Raw genomic sequence first — 16,105 nt, forward strand, 5'->3', positions numbered from 1 at the left:
GGGGTGGGGGTTGTCTCTTTCATTTAGTGTATTGGCCTGAATATAAGCAGCACCTTTAAAAAAATTTTTGGGGGGGAGACAATACCTGAATATAAGCCAAGCCGTTCCCTTAAAATTCCGCAGGCACTCACACCCGTTCTGTTTTACCGTATGTCTGTTTCAGCAGCGATGTCATAAAAGCCTATTTTTGTAAGGTTGCGAATTTAAGCAGCACTTCAACTTTTCACGGTCGGAATTTTTTGGGGGGTGGGGGGGTGAGGCTTATATTCAGGCCAATATGGTACTTTGACATTCACTGTGGATTCAGAACCAAAGTGCTACCAATGGCAAGGGGTTGGAGTAGTGGAGCTCCTTAAACTCTGATGCTTCTTCACAGGTCATGTGAGGAAGACGATGAGACTGCTTTATGTCACCTTGTGCTGAGAGGAGATGTAGGGCACACAATATGACCAGCGTGACAGGGGGTGAGCAGCGCTGCCAGCAGCCTCTGTGCTGGCAGAGTTCTGTAGAAGGAATGTTAGTGTTTTATGGCACCAGCTAACTCAAAGACTTCTGATCAGTCCCACCTCCCTCTTTCCATTCTAACCTAACATCCTAACACCAGGTGGCATTCTAACCAAAACACTACAAGTTCTATATAGTGAAGTGCTGGTTTTAACACTGATTTGAAAGCACAGTTACTCTCTTTTTTTGGTCTTTGTTTTCAGGACACATTTTGAATACCCTGCCTTCCTCCCTCTAACAAGGCCCTGCTTTTGTTAGCATGGGGACAATTACCAATTTAGGAAACATCTGGCACCCTCCCTTGTCATTGCCTTGTTGGTCGACTTTAGCGTAGGGATGCTTGTTGCAATAATAATAATAATAATAATAGTAATTATTATTATTTTATTTATTTATTTATTTATTTATTTATTTATTTATACCCCGCCTATCTGGCTGGGTTCCCCTAGCCACTCTGGGCAACTCCCAAAATAATAATAATAATAATAATAATAATAATAATAATGCAGCAATAAAATATTAAACATTACAAACTTCCCTAAACATGGCTGCCTTCAGATGTCTCCTAAAAGTCAGATGGTTGTTTATTTCCTTGGCATCTGATGGGAGGGTGTTCAACAAGGCGGGTGCCACCACCAAGAAGGCCCTCTGCCTGGTTCCTTGTTGCTTCACTTCTTGCAGTGAGGGAACTGTCAGAAGGCCCTCAGAGCTGGACCTCCATGTCCGGGCTGAATGACGGGGGTGGAGATGCTCCTTCAGGTCAGGTATACTGGGACGAGGCTATTTAGGGCTTTAAAGGTCAGCACCAACACTTTGAATTGTACTGGGAGCCAATGTAGGTCTTTCAGGACCAGTGTTATATGGTCTCTGAAATGTACCTTTTGTTGTTTGTGCAGCAACCTCAGCTTATTTGATGCTGTGGAGAAGAATATAGGTAGACATTCCAGGGCCTGGTCCCAAGGAGTTTGCAGTTGAAAGTACTTAGTGATTTATCTCGGGGAGTGTGGTGGTTGAAGGAAGTATAGGAAATAAAAATTGTGTTAAGACTATATAAATATTTACTGGGAGGGAATGTTTATGCACCCGCCTTAAAATTAAGCCTTTCTAAATCTGATATGTTTGGTAGCTCCTGCTCCAGGACTTGAGCGCTACTGAATCTGACATAAATGCCCCTTGCACGGACAATGTTTGAGTTTAGTAACTTACTCTTAAGTAGGCATTCTTAAAGATTTTGAGAACAAGCTACCGTATTTTTCGCCCTATAGGACGCACTTTTTCCCCTCCAAAAATGAAGGGGAAATGTGTGTGCGTCCTATGGGGCGAATGCAGGCTTTCGCTGAAGCCTGGAGAGTGAGAGGGGTCAGTGCGCACCGACCCCTCTCACTCTCCAGGCTTCAGGTAGCTATCCACATGCCGTGGGAGAGCTGCCCTTACCTCGCCCCAGCCCCGCGCCTGCAGGAGGGGAAATAATTTTTTTTTCTTTATTCCCCCCCCCCCCAAAAAAATCCACGGCTTGCGGAGAGCTGCCTGTTCTGGGGGCTGGGGTCGGGGGAAGCTCAGGCTTGGGGGGCAAATAAAATTTTTTTTCTTTATTTCCCCCCCAAAAAACTAGGTGCGCCCTAAGGGCCGGTGCGCCCTATGGGGCGAAAAATACGGTACTCTTGGCAAAGGTTAGAGAGGTTAAGATTCAGTGCAGAGGCCCAGCAACTCTTATGGAGGTATCAAAATGAACTTCTTTCCCAAGTTTATTTTACAAGCCATTCCCAGCACCTAGTTAGCACGTATATTGCTTGATCAGGAAGACTAATCCATAAATCCATTTTGGGGTAGAAAAGACAAGGGTAAAGGCTGCAGCCATTTACAGATACTAAACAGAAAAGGACCTTTTTATCCCAGATTTGATGTGATACTCCCTTGTAAATTAGTCTATGTTTATTCATGAAACAAAGTAAATCAGGATTTCCTGGAATACTAGAACACAGTCAGCTCTCTTTTGTGAATCTTTTACAGCATCACATGCCCAAGAGTTTCTGCAAGTTCCTTATTTGAAAATAGAATGGGATGGTTATCTCCAGGCTCCTTAGTGACTCACTTGGGTTCTGTTGCTTCCTCCTATATGCAAAGGAACCTGCCGGCTCCTTCTGAGTGTGGGATTATGTGGAAGCTATCATGTTTTCCTTCCAGTAACTGCTGCAGAACTGCTCCAGTCTACCTGCCAGCCCTAGCCTAGGACTAATATCAAGGAGTATTTTAAGCCTGGAATGAGTGAGAATGGACAAGCTTCTCTATTAGCACATTAGAGCAGATTTTGTTAAACTTTCCTTCTGCACAAAGGACCGATTCAAGAGCCACAAGACCTATAAGTCGCTAAACCTAGGGCAAGATCATAGGCAATGTCTATAAAAAGAAACATTTGTGTGCGCACACATACTCACTGTTGCACGCACATGTTTGTATTTTTCATGTGCAATGCTTTCACATGTGACAAAACATTTCCCCAGGGCTGCAGCAGTTTGCAGTGACTTGTAGTGACATTCACCTTGTTGAGAGCACCTAGCACAGGCATAGGCAACCTTCAGCCCTCCAGATGTTTTGGACTACAATTCCCATCATCCCTGACCACTGGTCCTGTTAGCTAGGGATCATGCGAGTTGTAGGCCAAAACATCTGGAGGGTTGAAGGTTGCCTATGCCTGACCTAGCACAAAGGAATGTTGGTTTCCTGTTCACCTGAGGGGGAAATGTAATATTTTCCGCCACTTTTCCCCTGTATGTGTACGATATGGTGGTGACATGAGTTCATTCCACCCCAGCTGCCATGTCAAACAAGCCATGTGGATAATTGTCCCTTAGCGCTCTTAACCAAGTTGGTTGGCTGTTATCAAACAACTGGAATTACAGCTGCACTCCACAAGAGGGCATATTTGCTAGAGCAGGCTGCTGTGATGACTAAGTTCTGTGTACTCTCTTTGGCTTCTCCCGAGGCAGCTTCTCATGACAATATTATTATTATTATTATTATTATTATTATTATTATTGAGGGAAAAATACACATAGGTGCATATGTTGAACTGGCTTCATGAGTTGTTCGACACACAGCCCAATCAATGTGACTTTTCGGGATATGTCGCCATGTATCACATGCAGTGATAAGGATATGTCCCTGAATGTTCATAAAGTGTGCTTTAACTACACCATAATTTCAGTTATGGCCCCATAGCAGCCAGTGCATGGGATTACACCTCAAATAAATGTTCTTTTAGCTCCCTCATAAGCCTCCCACACCAGTTTTCAGTGGCAGAATTATAGCAGGGTAGAATTATTACTTTTTTTTTTACAAGACCCTATTTAACCCATGCCGGAACAGCAGCTGTTTGAGTCAGCCCCACGACAATCTGCTCACACTAGTCTTATAGCTCCCAAAATGAATTCTCACCAATATACTTTGTATCAACAGAGTGTACTGGTTTTGTTTTTTTAAGGCCCCCCTCCCCAATTTTATATTTGCTCCAAACTGAAACTCAGTCAGCGGGAATACAGCTAGTGATTTCAGTGGCGGTTTTGTTTTGTAGCGAGTATTCATGGCAGAGATTTATGTAGTGGGATTTGTGAACGTCATGATTCATGTTCTCCTGCACAGTTTCTCTTGCCATCACTGTAATCAGAATGTCTTGATAATAGAAACCTCATTAAACCTGCCCTTGTTAGAGGAAGAACCAGCTATTATAACTTGCAAAAATTGACCAAGCATGCATTTTTAGTGTGCATATTGCCTGCTCTGCATCATTTCATGGGAATGGCGTTTGATGGCTATTTTCTGACCTGTTGTTCAGAGTTTACCTGGTAGGATCAGAAGGTAGAATAAAATAAAACAACTAATCAGCAGTTGATCAAACAATTGCATGGTGTGTGAGAGAAGCTGTGAGTTCGCAACCTCCCCTAATAATAACCAGACCTCTTTTAGGTGGGTAGGAGCAAAAAAAATGTAAGCACTGGTCTCTGTACACATACTTGCTTAGTTGTGGGGTTTCCTTTCTGCTGTGTGTTAAATGGAAATAAGCTGATGAAAGAAATGGATATAATGTTGCTGTCCCATTGAGCATAGAGAACAAGAAGCCACAAGACTAAGGTAGCTTTTGTACATGATCACATTGTCTGGAGTTTCCCCCCGTTTCCTCAACCATAATGTTGCCAATTTGCATAATCTAGAATGTGCATTTGGTTTTATAAGAATCTTCTGCATTTGCCAAATTTAATCTCATCCGGAAAGGTGCACAGTAGACTAGGGTTTAGACCAAGGTTTCCCAAACTTGGGTCATTTTGGACTACAATTCCCATCATCCCTGACCACTGGTCCTGCTAACTAGGGCTGATGGGAGTTGTAGTCCAAAAAGAGCTGGAGAGCCAAGTTTGGGAAACCTTGTTTTAGACTCACGAGTATGTGGCCTGTTTGCAGGAAGCTTGCATTTTATAACATAGTGAATATTTTAATAAATAGTGAATATATTCCTTCCCCCCTCTTTTTTATTATTTAACAAAACTAATGTACCTCTTGCTTGTAATTGGAGCGTTTAAATAGTTTACAAAAAATAAAACAAACATGAAAATTTTCAGTAGAAAGGAGTTTAGGACAAGCATTCCTTTTTCACAGCTAGTGATAAAGCATAACTGTATGGAATATGTTCTGTCTGTGTAGTTCCCTTAAGTTCTGTTGGTACACTTACAAACAGGTGCAATCCTATTATTAGATTGTTAACCGAAGCATTTACTTCTGGGTTTATGGCATTCGAAAAACGAAACATTTGTCAACGGAGACATTCAAAAACCGAGGTACAACAGTCCCTTGGTTTTCGAACAGCTTATTTCTCGAATGTTTTGGCTCCCGAATGCCGCAAATGCCCAAATGTGAGTGTTCCGGTTTGCAAACTATTTTTGGAGGCCAAATGTCCAGTGGGGCTTCCGCGGCTTCCGATTGGCTGCAGGAGTTTCCTGCAGCCAATCAGAAGGCATGCTTTGGTTTTCAAACGTTTTGGAAGTCAAACGGACTTCCGGGATGGATTCCGTTCGTCTTCCAAGGTACGACTGTACTCAAATCATTCCTGAGAATGGTGGTTGAGAACTCATTTTTCCTACTACCTCAGACAAACATCGTCTCTCTAGCTGACCTTTAATAATCTGAGGCAATTGAATTATGTTTTTATATGTGGGTTTATCAAGCAGTGGCAGTTTGAAAGTCAGTATTCCGATGGAGACCTTGACTTGTTTTTCTGTTTCTCTTCCCCCTGCCAGCCTTAACGCAGCACCTACTCCAGCTTGTAGCAGCGTTGGCAATTTGAAAGGCACCCCGGTGGCCACGCCGTGCACCCCTCGGCGCCTGAGTTTGGTCGAATCCTTCACCAACCTCCGGGAGTCCACAACCACCATGAGCACTTCCTTGGGGCTGGTGTGGCTACTCAAAGAGCGTGGGATATCAGCGGCAGTGTATAACCCACAGAGCTGGGATCGCGCCGGCAGGAGTTCCCTCCTGAGCACCTACGCTCCCAGAATGGCCGTCATTCCTTCCACTCCCCCCAACTCGCCTATGCAGACGCCTTCTTCCTCCCCGCCGTCTTTTGAGTTCAAATGCACCAGCCCCCCGTACGACAACTTCTTGGCTTCCAAGCCGGCCAGTTCCATTCTGAAGGAGGTGCGGGAGAAAAAGAACATCCGCAGCAGCGAGAGCCAAACGGACGTGTCCGTCTCGAACCTCAACCTCGTGGACAAAGTGAAAAAGTTTGGGATTGCCAAAGCGGTGAGCTCGGGGCAGCCGCAAGCCCCTGCGTTGGCGGACGTGCAAGGACCTCTTCTCCCCGGGGCACAAAGGCCAATGAAGGCCTTTGCTCCTGGGAGCCTGGTACCAGAAGACCTGGCCTTGGGCGGTCCTTCTGTAACAAGTGCCATTGGGGGTCTTCAGCTGAACAGCGGCATTAGGAGAAACCGAAGTTTTCCAACGATGGTGGGTTCCAGCATGCAGATGAAAGCGCCATCGTCTTTTACTCCTGGCCTGTTGATGGGAGCAAAGCTTCCTAAGCAAACCAGCTTACGGTGAATGGCTTAAGATGCGGCCGAACTTGTAAAGGAGAAAACGAAAGCGCTCCTTCAGACATTTTTTTTAAAAAAAGAAACAACAACAGATTTTTCTTCTTCCATTTACCATTGAGTTTGACAAATCAACTTTGTGCCTAATGGGGTGGGGGGTGGGGGGGGGGAAGTGTGTAAACTTTGTACAGGATGTAAATATGTACCAGATGTATTATAAGTGAATCATGACACTGTTTTGACAATTTAACATGCTAACCTTTTGGAAAGGGTGTTTTTGTTTTTCTTTGCACTGAAAAAAAAAGAGCAATCCTTGGATAGAAAAAATAAAAATAAAGAATTCTTACGTTAGCCTAGATTGATATTGGAACTAGCCTCATCTAGCAAGGGTTACAGATCATCCTTTCCAAACCGTGGGATATCAGCACACATAGAAACTCCTATAAACACAAGAAATTTTTGTAGTTCATCAAAGCAAGTAGATTAGCATCTTGAACATCTTATTCTGCCTTTATGGATGAGAGGGGGAATATTCAAAGGATCTTTTTTCTTACAAAATAAACTTGAAGTAATAATGTGTTGAGAGTGACTGCTAAGTCTGCTAGATGCCAGGAAGAAAACACACCTCTACTGCTGCTGTTTCATGTCCTGTGTTAATATTATTTTCAATGCTGCACTGGAATGTGGAAGGAAAAGTGCTTTAAATAGTGTTTTGTTGCAGACACTGAAAATACACACCTCTCAGAAACAAAACAAAATCTTGTATCTTGCTTTCATGAGGAGCCAAAGTCACTGAAAGAGTTGATTGTAGGTATGTTTAAAAGCCTAAATTTAAACAAATGTAGTACAGTATTGCCAAAAGATGTGTCCTTAAGAGAATAATTTCAAAAATAGCTTAGGAAGAGTGGTACAAGTGAAGGATAAATATTTCCATCTATTCTTTACCTCCAGATTTTGAGGTATTTAAAATGACCCAACGGATCACTTCATAAACAGGGTTAGACCATTGCTATTTTAAGTGACGGTATAATTGTCTTTTTCATACATATCTGTTTCCATCTGATCCATGTGATAGCACTACTAGCAAATGGTTTTACATCATCCGCCCTAATACCTTTTGGAAATCTTCAGTATTTGGACTTTTCTTCCCCCAAAGACTTTTCTAATTGTAAGGCTAATTCATTATTTAGTATTACATATTTTTTTAATGGTTCGTTCACACAAATCAGGATCAGACTGGTTTATGATCCTGGCTTGTTCACTAACCATAAGGATAAACTAATGAGTTTCCCTAACTTTGGACTTCACAGGGAGCTTTGGTTAGTTTGAAAGTGGAAGCAGATGTTTGTGACCTTGAGGCTGCTTCCAAGGTTCATTCATGTAACACTAAATCATAATTTAGCGCTGTAGCATTGCGTCCAAAATGACCCAGTATGTAGAAACTTGAAACAACATCTGGAAAGAACTGAAAACAAACGAGGATCACAAGCCACCATTAAGTTCTTCCGCCAAGAAGATGGCAGCTTGGCCAGAGCATTCTTGTGCAACTTCCATTGGGGTTTTTTTGGGGGGGGGGGGGCTTATTCAACAGAACTTCCTGTCCCAGGTCAGGTTTATTTTTGAGCTTATGTTTTGAAGCAGTTGGTGTGCCTAGTTGTGTGGGTGGCTTGTTCTTGACTTGATTTAAAACCAAACCCACTTTATTTATTTGATGCCAGTACCTCACTACATACCGTGCATTGCCGTTGTGCCAGACTGTTACTAAATCATTAGCACTGATAAATATTTGCAGTAGTGGAACTGTGCGGTTGTCGTTTTTTATGAGCGGCAGATGAGCCCGGTTATCTGTTCACGGATTAGCTAGTTGCAATTCTGCTATGAATATTGAGAATGTCAGAGGACAGCAAGAGAGGGGATCATTAGCGAGTGCATGGGCTTCTAGATTTCTATTTATTCTACCGACATTTTAGCACTTCGTCATTGCCTCTACTTGCTGTTTGTCTGTGTGCACTTAATTGCAATTTGCAAGAACATAACTTAAATCTTTTTATCTGAATGTATCTTAAGACAACCAATAAATTAACAATTTTGAATAGGTGAAAAAAAAAAAAATCACGAATGTATGAGGACCTTTTCGTGTACCAAGAGACCATGAGCTCATTTGTGGAATAAAATGGTAAAAACCCAACGATGAAGTTGAAAGTATTATTATTTACTCTTTTTAAATAAAAGAAGGTGTCTAACCACTGGAAAATCAGGTCACAAGACATTGAAGAATTACACTTCTGTTTTATTCACAATTGAATATCAATAAACCAATAAAGGTGTCTAACCACTGGAAAATCAGGTCACAAGGCATTGAAGAATTACATTTCTATTTTATTCACAATTGAATAAACCAATAAAGGTTATATTGTGGATTATTTTCTGGATTTGTGTCTCCTGCATTTCCCCCCTGTTTCTGTCTTCCAATACTTGTTACTTCAGTTGTGAAATTGGATGCCAGATTCCAAATAATTTTTTGTCTGGGAAGCAGAGCAGAATGCAGTGACCTGTCACCTGTGGAGGGAAGCTTGCCTTCATTTGGAGAGACAAGAAGCCCAGAAAGACTGGCTTTTACCAGCCCTGCTCCTCCACAGAGTCACACATTCACACACCTTCCACTAACCTGTTTTTCTCTGCGCACACAAATAGGCCAGGTTTTTCCCCAACAGAAGCCAGACCCAGAAGTGCTCTGGAGAGACTTTCTCCCCTTCCCCTCTCAGGCCAGCTACATACGATTTGGGAATACTTTCCCACCACTCTTCTCACTGGAATAAGCCCAGATCAATGAATTTACAGAACTCAATATATCTGTAATAAGCCCAGATCAATGAATTTACAGAGATACATTGCTGCTTTCCTAGGCTGGCCAGGTAAAGGGGGGAAATTACTGTGTTTTCTCCTGCTTTGACCTAACTCTGGACAACAAACTCAGAAGAGCAACAGTCGGATTGCAAACGTGCCTGATTTGCTGGAGAGGGCATTTATAATCCTGCTGAAACCTTATATAACTTTCAATGCAGTTATGAGGGTCCTGATTTAATCCTTGGGGGAAAGCAGGAAATAAACTAAGAACTGAGGTTCACATGGGTCCGCTGCCCTCCATAAGGAGCTCCTGCTGGAATTGGATTTGATTTTTTCTTAAGCCCGGGAGATGGGTGGCGATTGTAGAGCTGATTGCATTTGGCTGTGCAGAGTTGATCAGGAAAGGGGAAGAAAGTAGTTCCGAATGTATCTCAATGTGAAGTAACAGCTTCATTATAGACCATGGCATGGGAGCCAAAAGGAAGAAAGGGAGGGAAGTTGTAGTTTAAAACATTGGCAGAACTTTGAGTAAAGCCGAATTGGAGGCAATGAGAGGAGAATGAGAGTTTTGACCAATGGCAGAAGTTTGTGTAAGGTAGATTCCGTACCATGGAATATTTGAGAGCTCTGCATCCTTTCTCTCACATGAGACAGCTGAGGAACGGAAGAGAAGTTCTGAGTAGAGTTTGAAGGGAGAGAGAGTGAAAGGGGGTGGGGAGGGGCTGGGTTTTCTTTTTTAAAAAATAATTATTTAATCGTTTTTTTGATACAAACAACAACCGCAAAAAACACATACAACAAAAACCATAATAACACAATTTGACATAATAACATAATAACACAATTTGACAATTCATATTTGAATACACTGATATACTTATGACTACACCTTTTTTAAAAGTGGTGTGAGGTGAGGATATTTATAGCAAGAGTAATAAAAAGAAATGGTTATTTAGGGGAATTGAATTTAATTCTAAATTATATTCCAGAAACGTGGGAGATTTCAAGGGGTCAAAAAAAAAAAATGGATGTACCATGCCATATTAGAAGCAAAAAAAGAACACTTGTTTTGATGAATTGGAAGAGCTGCAAAAAGATTCCATTGAGCACATGGATTGATAATATGGACAGATTAGCTACATACAAATGAATTGCATGTTGACGCAAAATAAGAATGGATAAGTATGAAGAAATATGGAACGAATATTTAAGCGATAAGGCGGATAGCGGTGGGAAGTAGGAAGAGGAGAGAGAGGTGGGGAAATATTGTTAAAAAAGGGGAGTGGCTGTTTTAAACAGTAACCATAATAAGGTATGGGGAGACGCTGAGAGGGAAAGGGTGGTTTTTAACACCAGTGGAATTTTGAAGGAAGCAGGGTCAGCCTGGATAGCTCAGCTGGTTGGAGCCTGGTGCTGATGATGCCAAGGTTGCAGGTTCGATCCCCGTCTGGGACAGCTGCATATTTCTGCATTGCAGGGGTTAGACTAGATGATCCTCAGGGTCCCTCCAACTCTATGATTCCATGACTTATGCCCCTAAAGTAAGTTGCTTCATGTACTTTGGGCAGAGGCAAACACATTTCACATTGTACGCATGTGATTGGGGGCTAAAGCCAATCCCAGTGGCCACATGCATAATAATGTATCATTGCATTTTTTTATAGATGTAAAATTACACACACACACACAAATATATATTCTTTTGCAATTTAGAATATTCATTTAGACAACCTCAAAATATCAATCACTTCTTCTCTTTCCATGGTTCCTTTTGCATAGCGTATATAAACTAAACCATTCAGTATTTCATTGTTACTTCCATCAAAACTTATTTACACTATTGAATTTATCTTAATGCTGCCCACGTTTTCAAGTGTACACAATCTCCCCCCACGTTCAATAAATATTTTCCAATCTTCTCTAAATGTATGTTCTTCTTGTTCTCTTATTCTATATGTTAAGTCTGCAAGCTGTGCATATTCCAACAATTTAAGTTGCCATTCTTCTTTGGTTGGGACCTCACTCATTTTCCATTTTTGGGCTAACAGGACACGGGCCACCGTAGTGGTGTACATAAATATTTTGACACCTGGGAATTTCCATCTGAATTATCCCCAGCAAAAAGGACTCTTTTTTGGGGGGGGGGGGAGAAGGTGCTATTAAACATTTTTCCCCAGTTCATTATAAATTATTTCCCGTTACTCTTTTACCCTTTTATAGGCCCACCACATATGAAAGAAAGTACCCTTGACCTCATTACATCTCCAGCACTTATTTGATTCAGTTGTACCTCGGGTTACAGACGCTTCAGGTTACAGACGCTTCAGGTTACAGACTCCGCTAACCCAGAAATAGTACCTCGGGTTAAGAACTTTGCTTCAGGATGAGAACAAAAATCGGGCGGCAGCGGCAGCGGGAGGCCCCATTAGCTAAAGTGGTACCTCAGGTTAAGAACAGTTTCAGGTTAAAAACAGACCTCCAGAACAAATTAAGTTCTTAACCCGAGGTACCACTGTACATCTTAGCAAGTCCGCTCAGAGTTAAATACCATCTGTAAATTATTTTAGATGTAACGTGTTTTAGCTGGGTCCATTCCGCTACACCTTCACTGTGCCACAAGAGGGCGCTTTGGGACCTGTGCAAGACTAGAACTACAGCAGAAACACTTCAGAGTTTTCTCCCTTAGAAAGCAACCTGCTTCCTAATCTTTCTTCCAGCCAACTGCCTGTGCTCACTCCCTGCCAGATACTTTGATAACCTCCCCTGTTTTCAGCCCGCCAGCATGATGCAGCGGTTCGTGCTTTAGACTAGGGGATGTGGAAGACCCAATCTTGCATCCTCACTTTGCCATGTAACTCACACAGTGACCTTGAGCCAATCGCCAGCTCTCAGCCTAACCCAACACACAGGTTTGTTGTGAGGATAAAACAAAAGAGGGGTGTGTATGTCGCCTTCGACTCTTGGAACACTAGATGGCGCTGTGGTCTAAACCACTGAGCCTCTTGGGCTTTCGGATCAGAAGGTTGGCGGTTCGAATCCCCGTGACGGGGTGAGCTCCTGTTGTTCTGTCCCAGCTCCTGCCAACCTAGCAGTTTGAAAGCACACCAGTGCAAGCAGATAAATAGGTACCGCTGTGGTGGGAAAGTAAATGGTGTTTCCATGCACTCTGGTTTCCATTGCAGTGTCCCGTTGTGCCAGAAGCAGTTTAGTCATGCTCTCACATGACCCGGAAAGCTGTCTTTGGACAAACGCCGGTTCCCTCGGCCTGAAAGCAAGATGAGCGCCGCAACCCCATAGTTGCCTTTGACTGGACCTAACCGTCCAGGGGTCCTTTACCTTTACCCTTTACCTTAGAATATAAATGCAATGGAGAAAATTACCTGGTAGACCACAATATATGGTGGGTGGACTGTGCAGCATCTTGGTGCATCACAAGCTGTGGAGGTCTGCCTTACTTTAGGTAAAGGTAAAGGGACCCCTGACCATTAGGTCCAGTCTTGGCCGACTCTGGGGTTGCAGCGCTCATCTCACTTTATTGGCTGCGGGAGCTGGCGTACAGCTTCCGGGTCATGTGGCCAGCATGACTAAGCCGCTTCTGGCGAACCAGAGCAGCGCACGGAAACGCCGTTTACCTTCCCGCCGGAGCGGTATCTATTTATCTACTTGCACTGGCGTGCTTTCGAACTGCTAGGTTGGCAGGAGCTGGGACCGAGCAATGGGAGCTGACCCTGTCGCGGGGATTCGAACTGCCAACCTTCTGATCGGCAAGTCCTAGGCTCTGTGGTTTAACCCACAACGCCACCCGCGTCCCTCTGCCAAGGAAAAGGAAACACCAGCCACTGAATGTAAAAGAACGCAGCCCTGTCTAGACCACCTGTAGAAGCATACTTGGTGGTGATTCAGATCCTACCTTTTGGGAATAAAGAAATGTAACGAGAAATAAATTGTTGCCTGCTAATTCCAAAAAACACGTGCAGTGCCAATCAGGAAATGTGCAAGAATATTGCTCATCACCATCATAAATGCTTAGTTAGAGGATTCTGGGAGAGCAGAACGTGGACTTCTTTTTTTTGGTGGCCCGCTACAGAATAGCAGCCACTGCTTATGTTATTGCAATTGTAAGCCACTGAATGACATGGGTGAAGTTGGCTACATCATGGCATGAATTCTGCATGCATTCATGGCCAGTAAATCTAGCTGAACTTTCTGACTCTTTGCAAGGGTACACCTTATCAGTCGTGGCTCACTGCTACAATCTTCAGCTACCATGCCAGAGACAGGATGGTGAAGTGTAACCACAATTTTGTGTGGGAGGGGTGCATGTGTCAAGTAAAGCCTGATAAAACAAAATTATTCCTTATCTGGGTCAGAGCTGCCTGTCTAACCTATTTGCATAAATCAGTTTCCGTACTCGAGGGAAACCCATCATTAATTTATGTTGCTGATAGTCTTCTTTAGTATATAGGAAAACAGAGTATATAAAGTATAGATCTGATCTTAAATATAGCTCTCTACACCATGACCACATTTATCATTACTTAATTAATGGATTAATTAAATTTGTACGACGCCCTATACCCACAGGTCTCAGGGCAGTTCACAACATAAAATCACAATATAAAAACTCAAATGTAATGCTTTGAAAGAGAATATGATGGAAATGATGTATAGATGGTATATTACACCAGTGAAATTAGCTAAAATGTATAAAATAAGTAACAAATGTTGGAAATGTAAAGAAAAAGAAGGAACATTTTATCATATGTGGTGGGAATGTAAAAAAGTGAAGAATGTAAAAAAGTGAAGCACTTCTGGGAAATGATATATAATGAGATGAAAAAGATGTTGAAGTATGCATTTTTTAAAAATCCAGAAGCATTTTTACTTTGTATTATATGTCAGGAAATTAATAGGCAGGATGTTAAATTGTTTTTATATGCAACAACTGCGGCAAGAGTATTGTTAGCCCAGAAATGGAAACAAGAAGAAATTCCGACGAAAGAAGAATGGCAGACGAAATTAATGGACTATGCAGAATTGGACAATATGACAGGAAGGATTCGAAACCTGCGGCACCAAAGATTTACAGAAGATTGGAAGAAGTATATGAATTATTTGAAGAACAACTGTAATCAACAAATTACGCTAGTAGGACTACAAGAAGTTGTGTAAGGAGAAATATATGAAGTCTTACAAAGTAGAAAAAGATAGAGATATTGGTTATGAGTTTGAAATGTAATAGGGAAGATAAGAAATGCATACTAAGAGATTAGACTGGAAAATTTTCAGACAGGATTGATGGAAGTCAAAAAAATTGAATAAGATATAAAAGTATGTTTAATTACTGTTGAAAATGATATGTTAAAAAACTAATAAAACATTTATATATAAAAAAATCCCTCCCCAACTTTTCCAGGTTTTATATTGGGTGCCGGCACTGCTAGAAGTGGGACAATATTTCTGGGTCCATGAGAAGTTGTGTGACAGGGATCAGCTTTGAGCCTACAAGCACCTGCCCCATTGGATCTGTTACCCGTTGCTGTCTAGATTACTCAACATCTGAGTAAGCTTGACCAAGCAATATCAGGATATATAAACAGCCTAGGAAGAAAACCCCCCGCTGCAAAAGTTCTCCTCAGTAATGAACTCTTAACACCCAACTGTGAAACATTTGAGAGATCGTGTAGGGGACTGGGGAGGCGGGAGCGATGGTTATGGGGAATGATTTGCTTCTCCAATAACCTGAGAGCTAATAAATTTCTTTTTGCTGCAAAGGATTGCTGAAAATCCTTTGTGCCTTTAAAAATTATACTCACATGCCCGTCAATGGCGCAACTGAAGAACCCGCTAACGTTCCAGGGTTTGAGAACCTCGCATTTACAGTGCTGAGTTTTTATTGCTTCAACAGAAATAATAAAGGGTAATCTTCTCTGGTGCAGCAGAACGGACGATTAGCCCCTCGCCTTCATTGGGTATCGCAAGTAACACCATCCCTTCCCCTGCAAAGATTCATGCTGATTAGCTGGGGGAACTACTTGTATACTGTTCTGTCATGACCTCTGAAAGATACTTTAATAAGTAACGAGTTAATGAGTTCAATATATTCTCCCAATTTCATTTTGGCTGTAGATGAGTCAATGCAAAGCCCTTTATGGCCCTATCTAGTCTGCTTGCCTGCTTTGATCAACCCTAGGCAAACTTTGGCACAAACCGAGCACCAAAAGGTCTGGAAATAATTAGAAGCACCAGCTAGCTGTTGATATTTTAGCAGCTTTCGCATTTTGTTTGAATATCTGCGAACGAACGGCAGAATTTTAAAAGCAGTGAAATACAGAGACATGCAGATTATGAGGCAGAGTTCCACGTATATCAAGATGTGTCTGGAAAGAAACTTTTCTCCTAAGCTCTCTGTGTTATGTGCTTGCTTTTTTTGCCCAGGAATTGCTTTCTTTCATTCAGGGTCAATTGTGACACCGGCTGAGCCATGCATTTGCATGTGTGAAATGGGGAGTGGCATGCAATGTAAAGGGGGAAAGAGATGCCACTTTTGGTCTCCATAGACCAGGGGTCAGCAAACTTTTTCAGCAGGGGGCCGGTCCACTGTCCCTCAGACCTTGTGGGGGGCCGGACTATATTTTTTGGGGGGAAATGAACGAATTCCTATGCCCCACAAATAA

General features: G+C 42.3%; 1 protein-coding gene across 9 annotated transcripts in view; it reads left to right on the forward strand.

Moving 5' to 3' along the window:
* The window catches only part of TRAK1 (trafficking kinesin protein 1), a 147,044-nt gene extending 138,275 nt beyond the window's left edge, over nucleotides 1–8,769 (forward strand). For 6 of the 9 annotated variants that reach the window (XM_080975758.1, XM_080975764.1, XM_080975766.1 and 3 more), the window contains one exon: nucleotides 5,793–8,769. In XM_080975758.1, coding sequence (XP_080831884.1) covers nucleotides 5,793–6,591 — 799 coding nt within the window. In that variant the 3' untranslated portion in view covers nucleotides 6,592–8,769. Of the gene's footprint in view, nucleotides 1–376; nucleotides 465–5,792 lie in introns of all 9 variants that reach the window. The other 3 variants (XM_080975767.1, XM_080975768.1, XM_080975771.1) reach the window with 2 other exon arrangements.
* Nucleotides 8,770–16,105: the final 7,336 nt, after the last annotated feature.

Source organism: Podarcis pityusensis, assembly GCF_964106645.2.
Source record: "Podarcis pityusensis genome assembly, chromosome: 12".
Lineage (NCBI taxonomy): Eukaryota > Metazoa > Chordata > Lepidosauria > Squamata > Lacertidae > Podarcis > Podarcis pityusensis.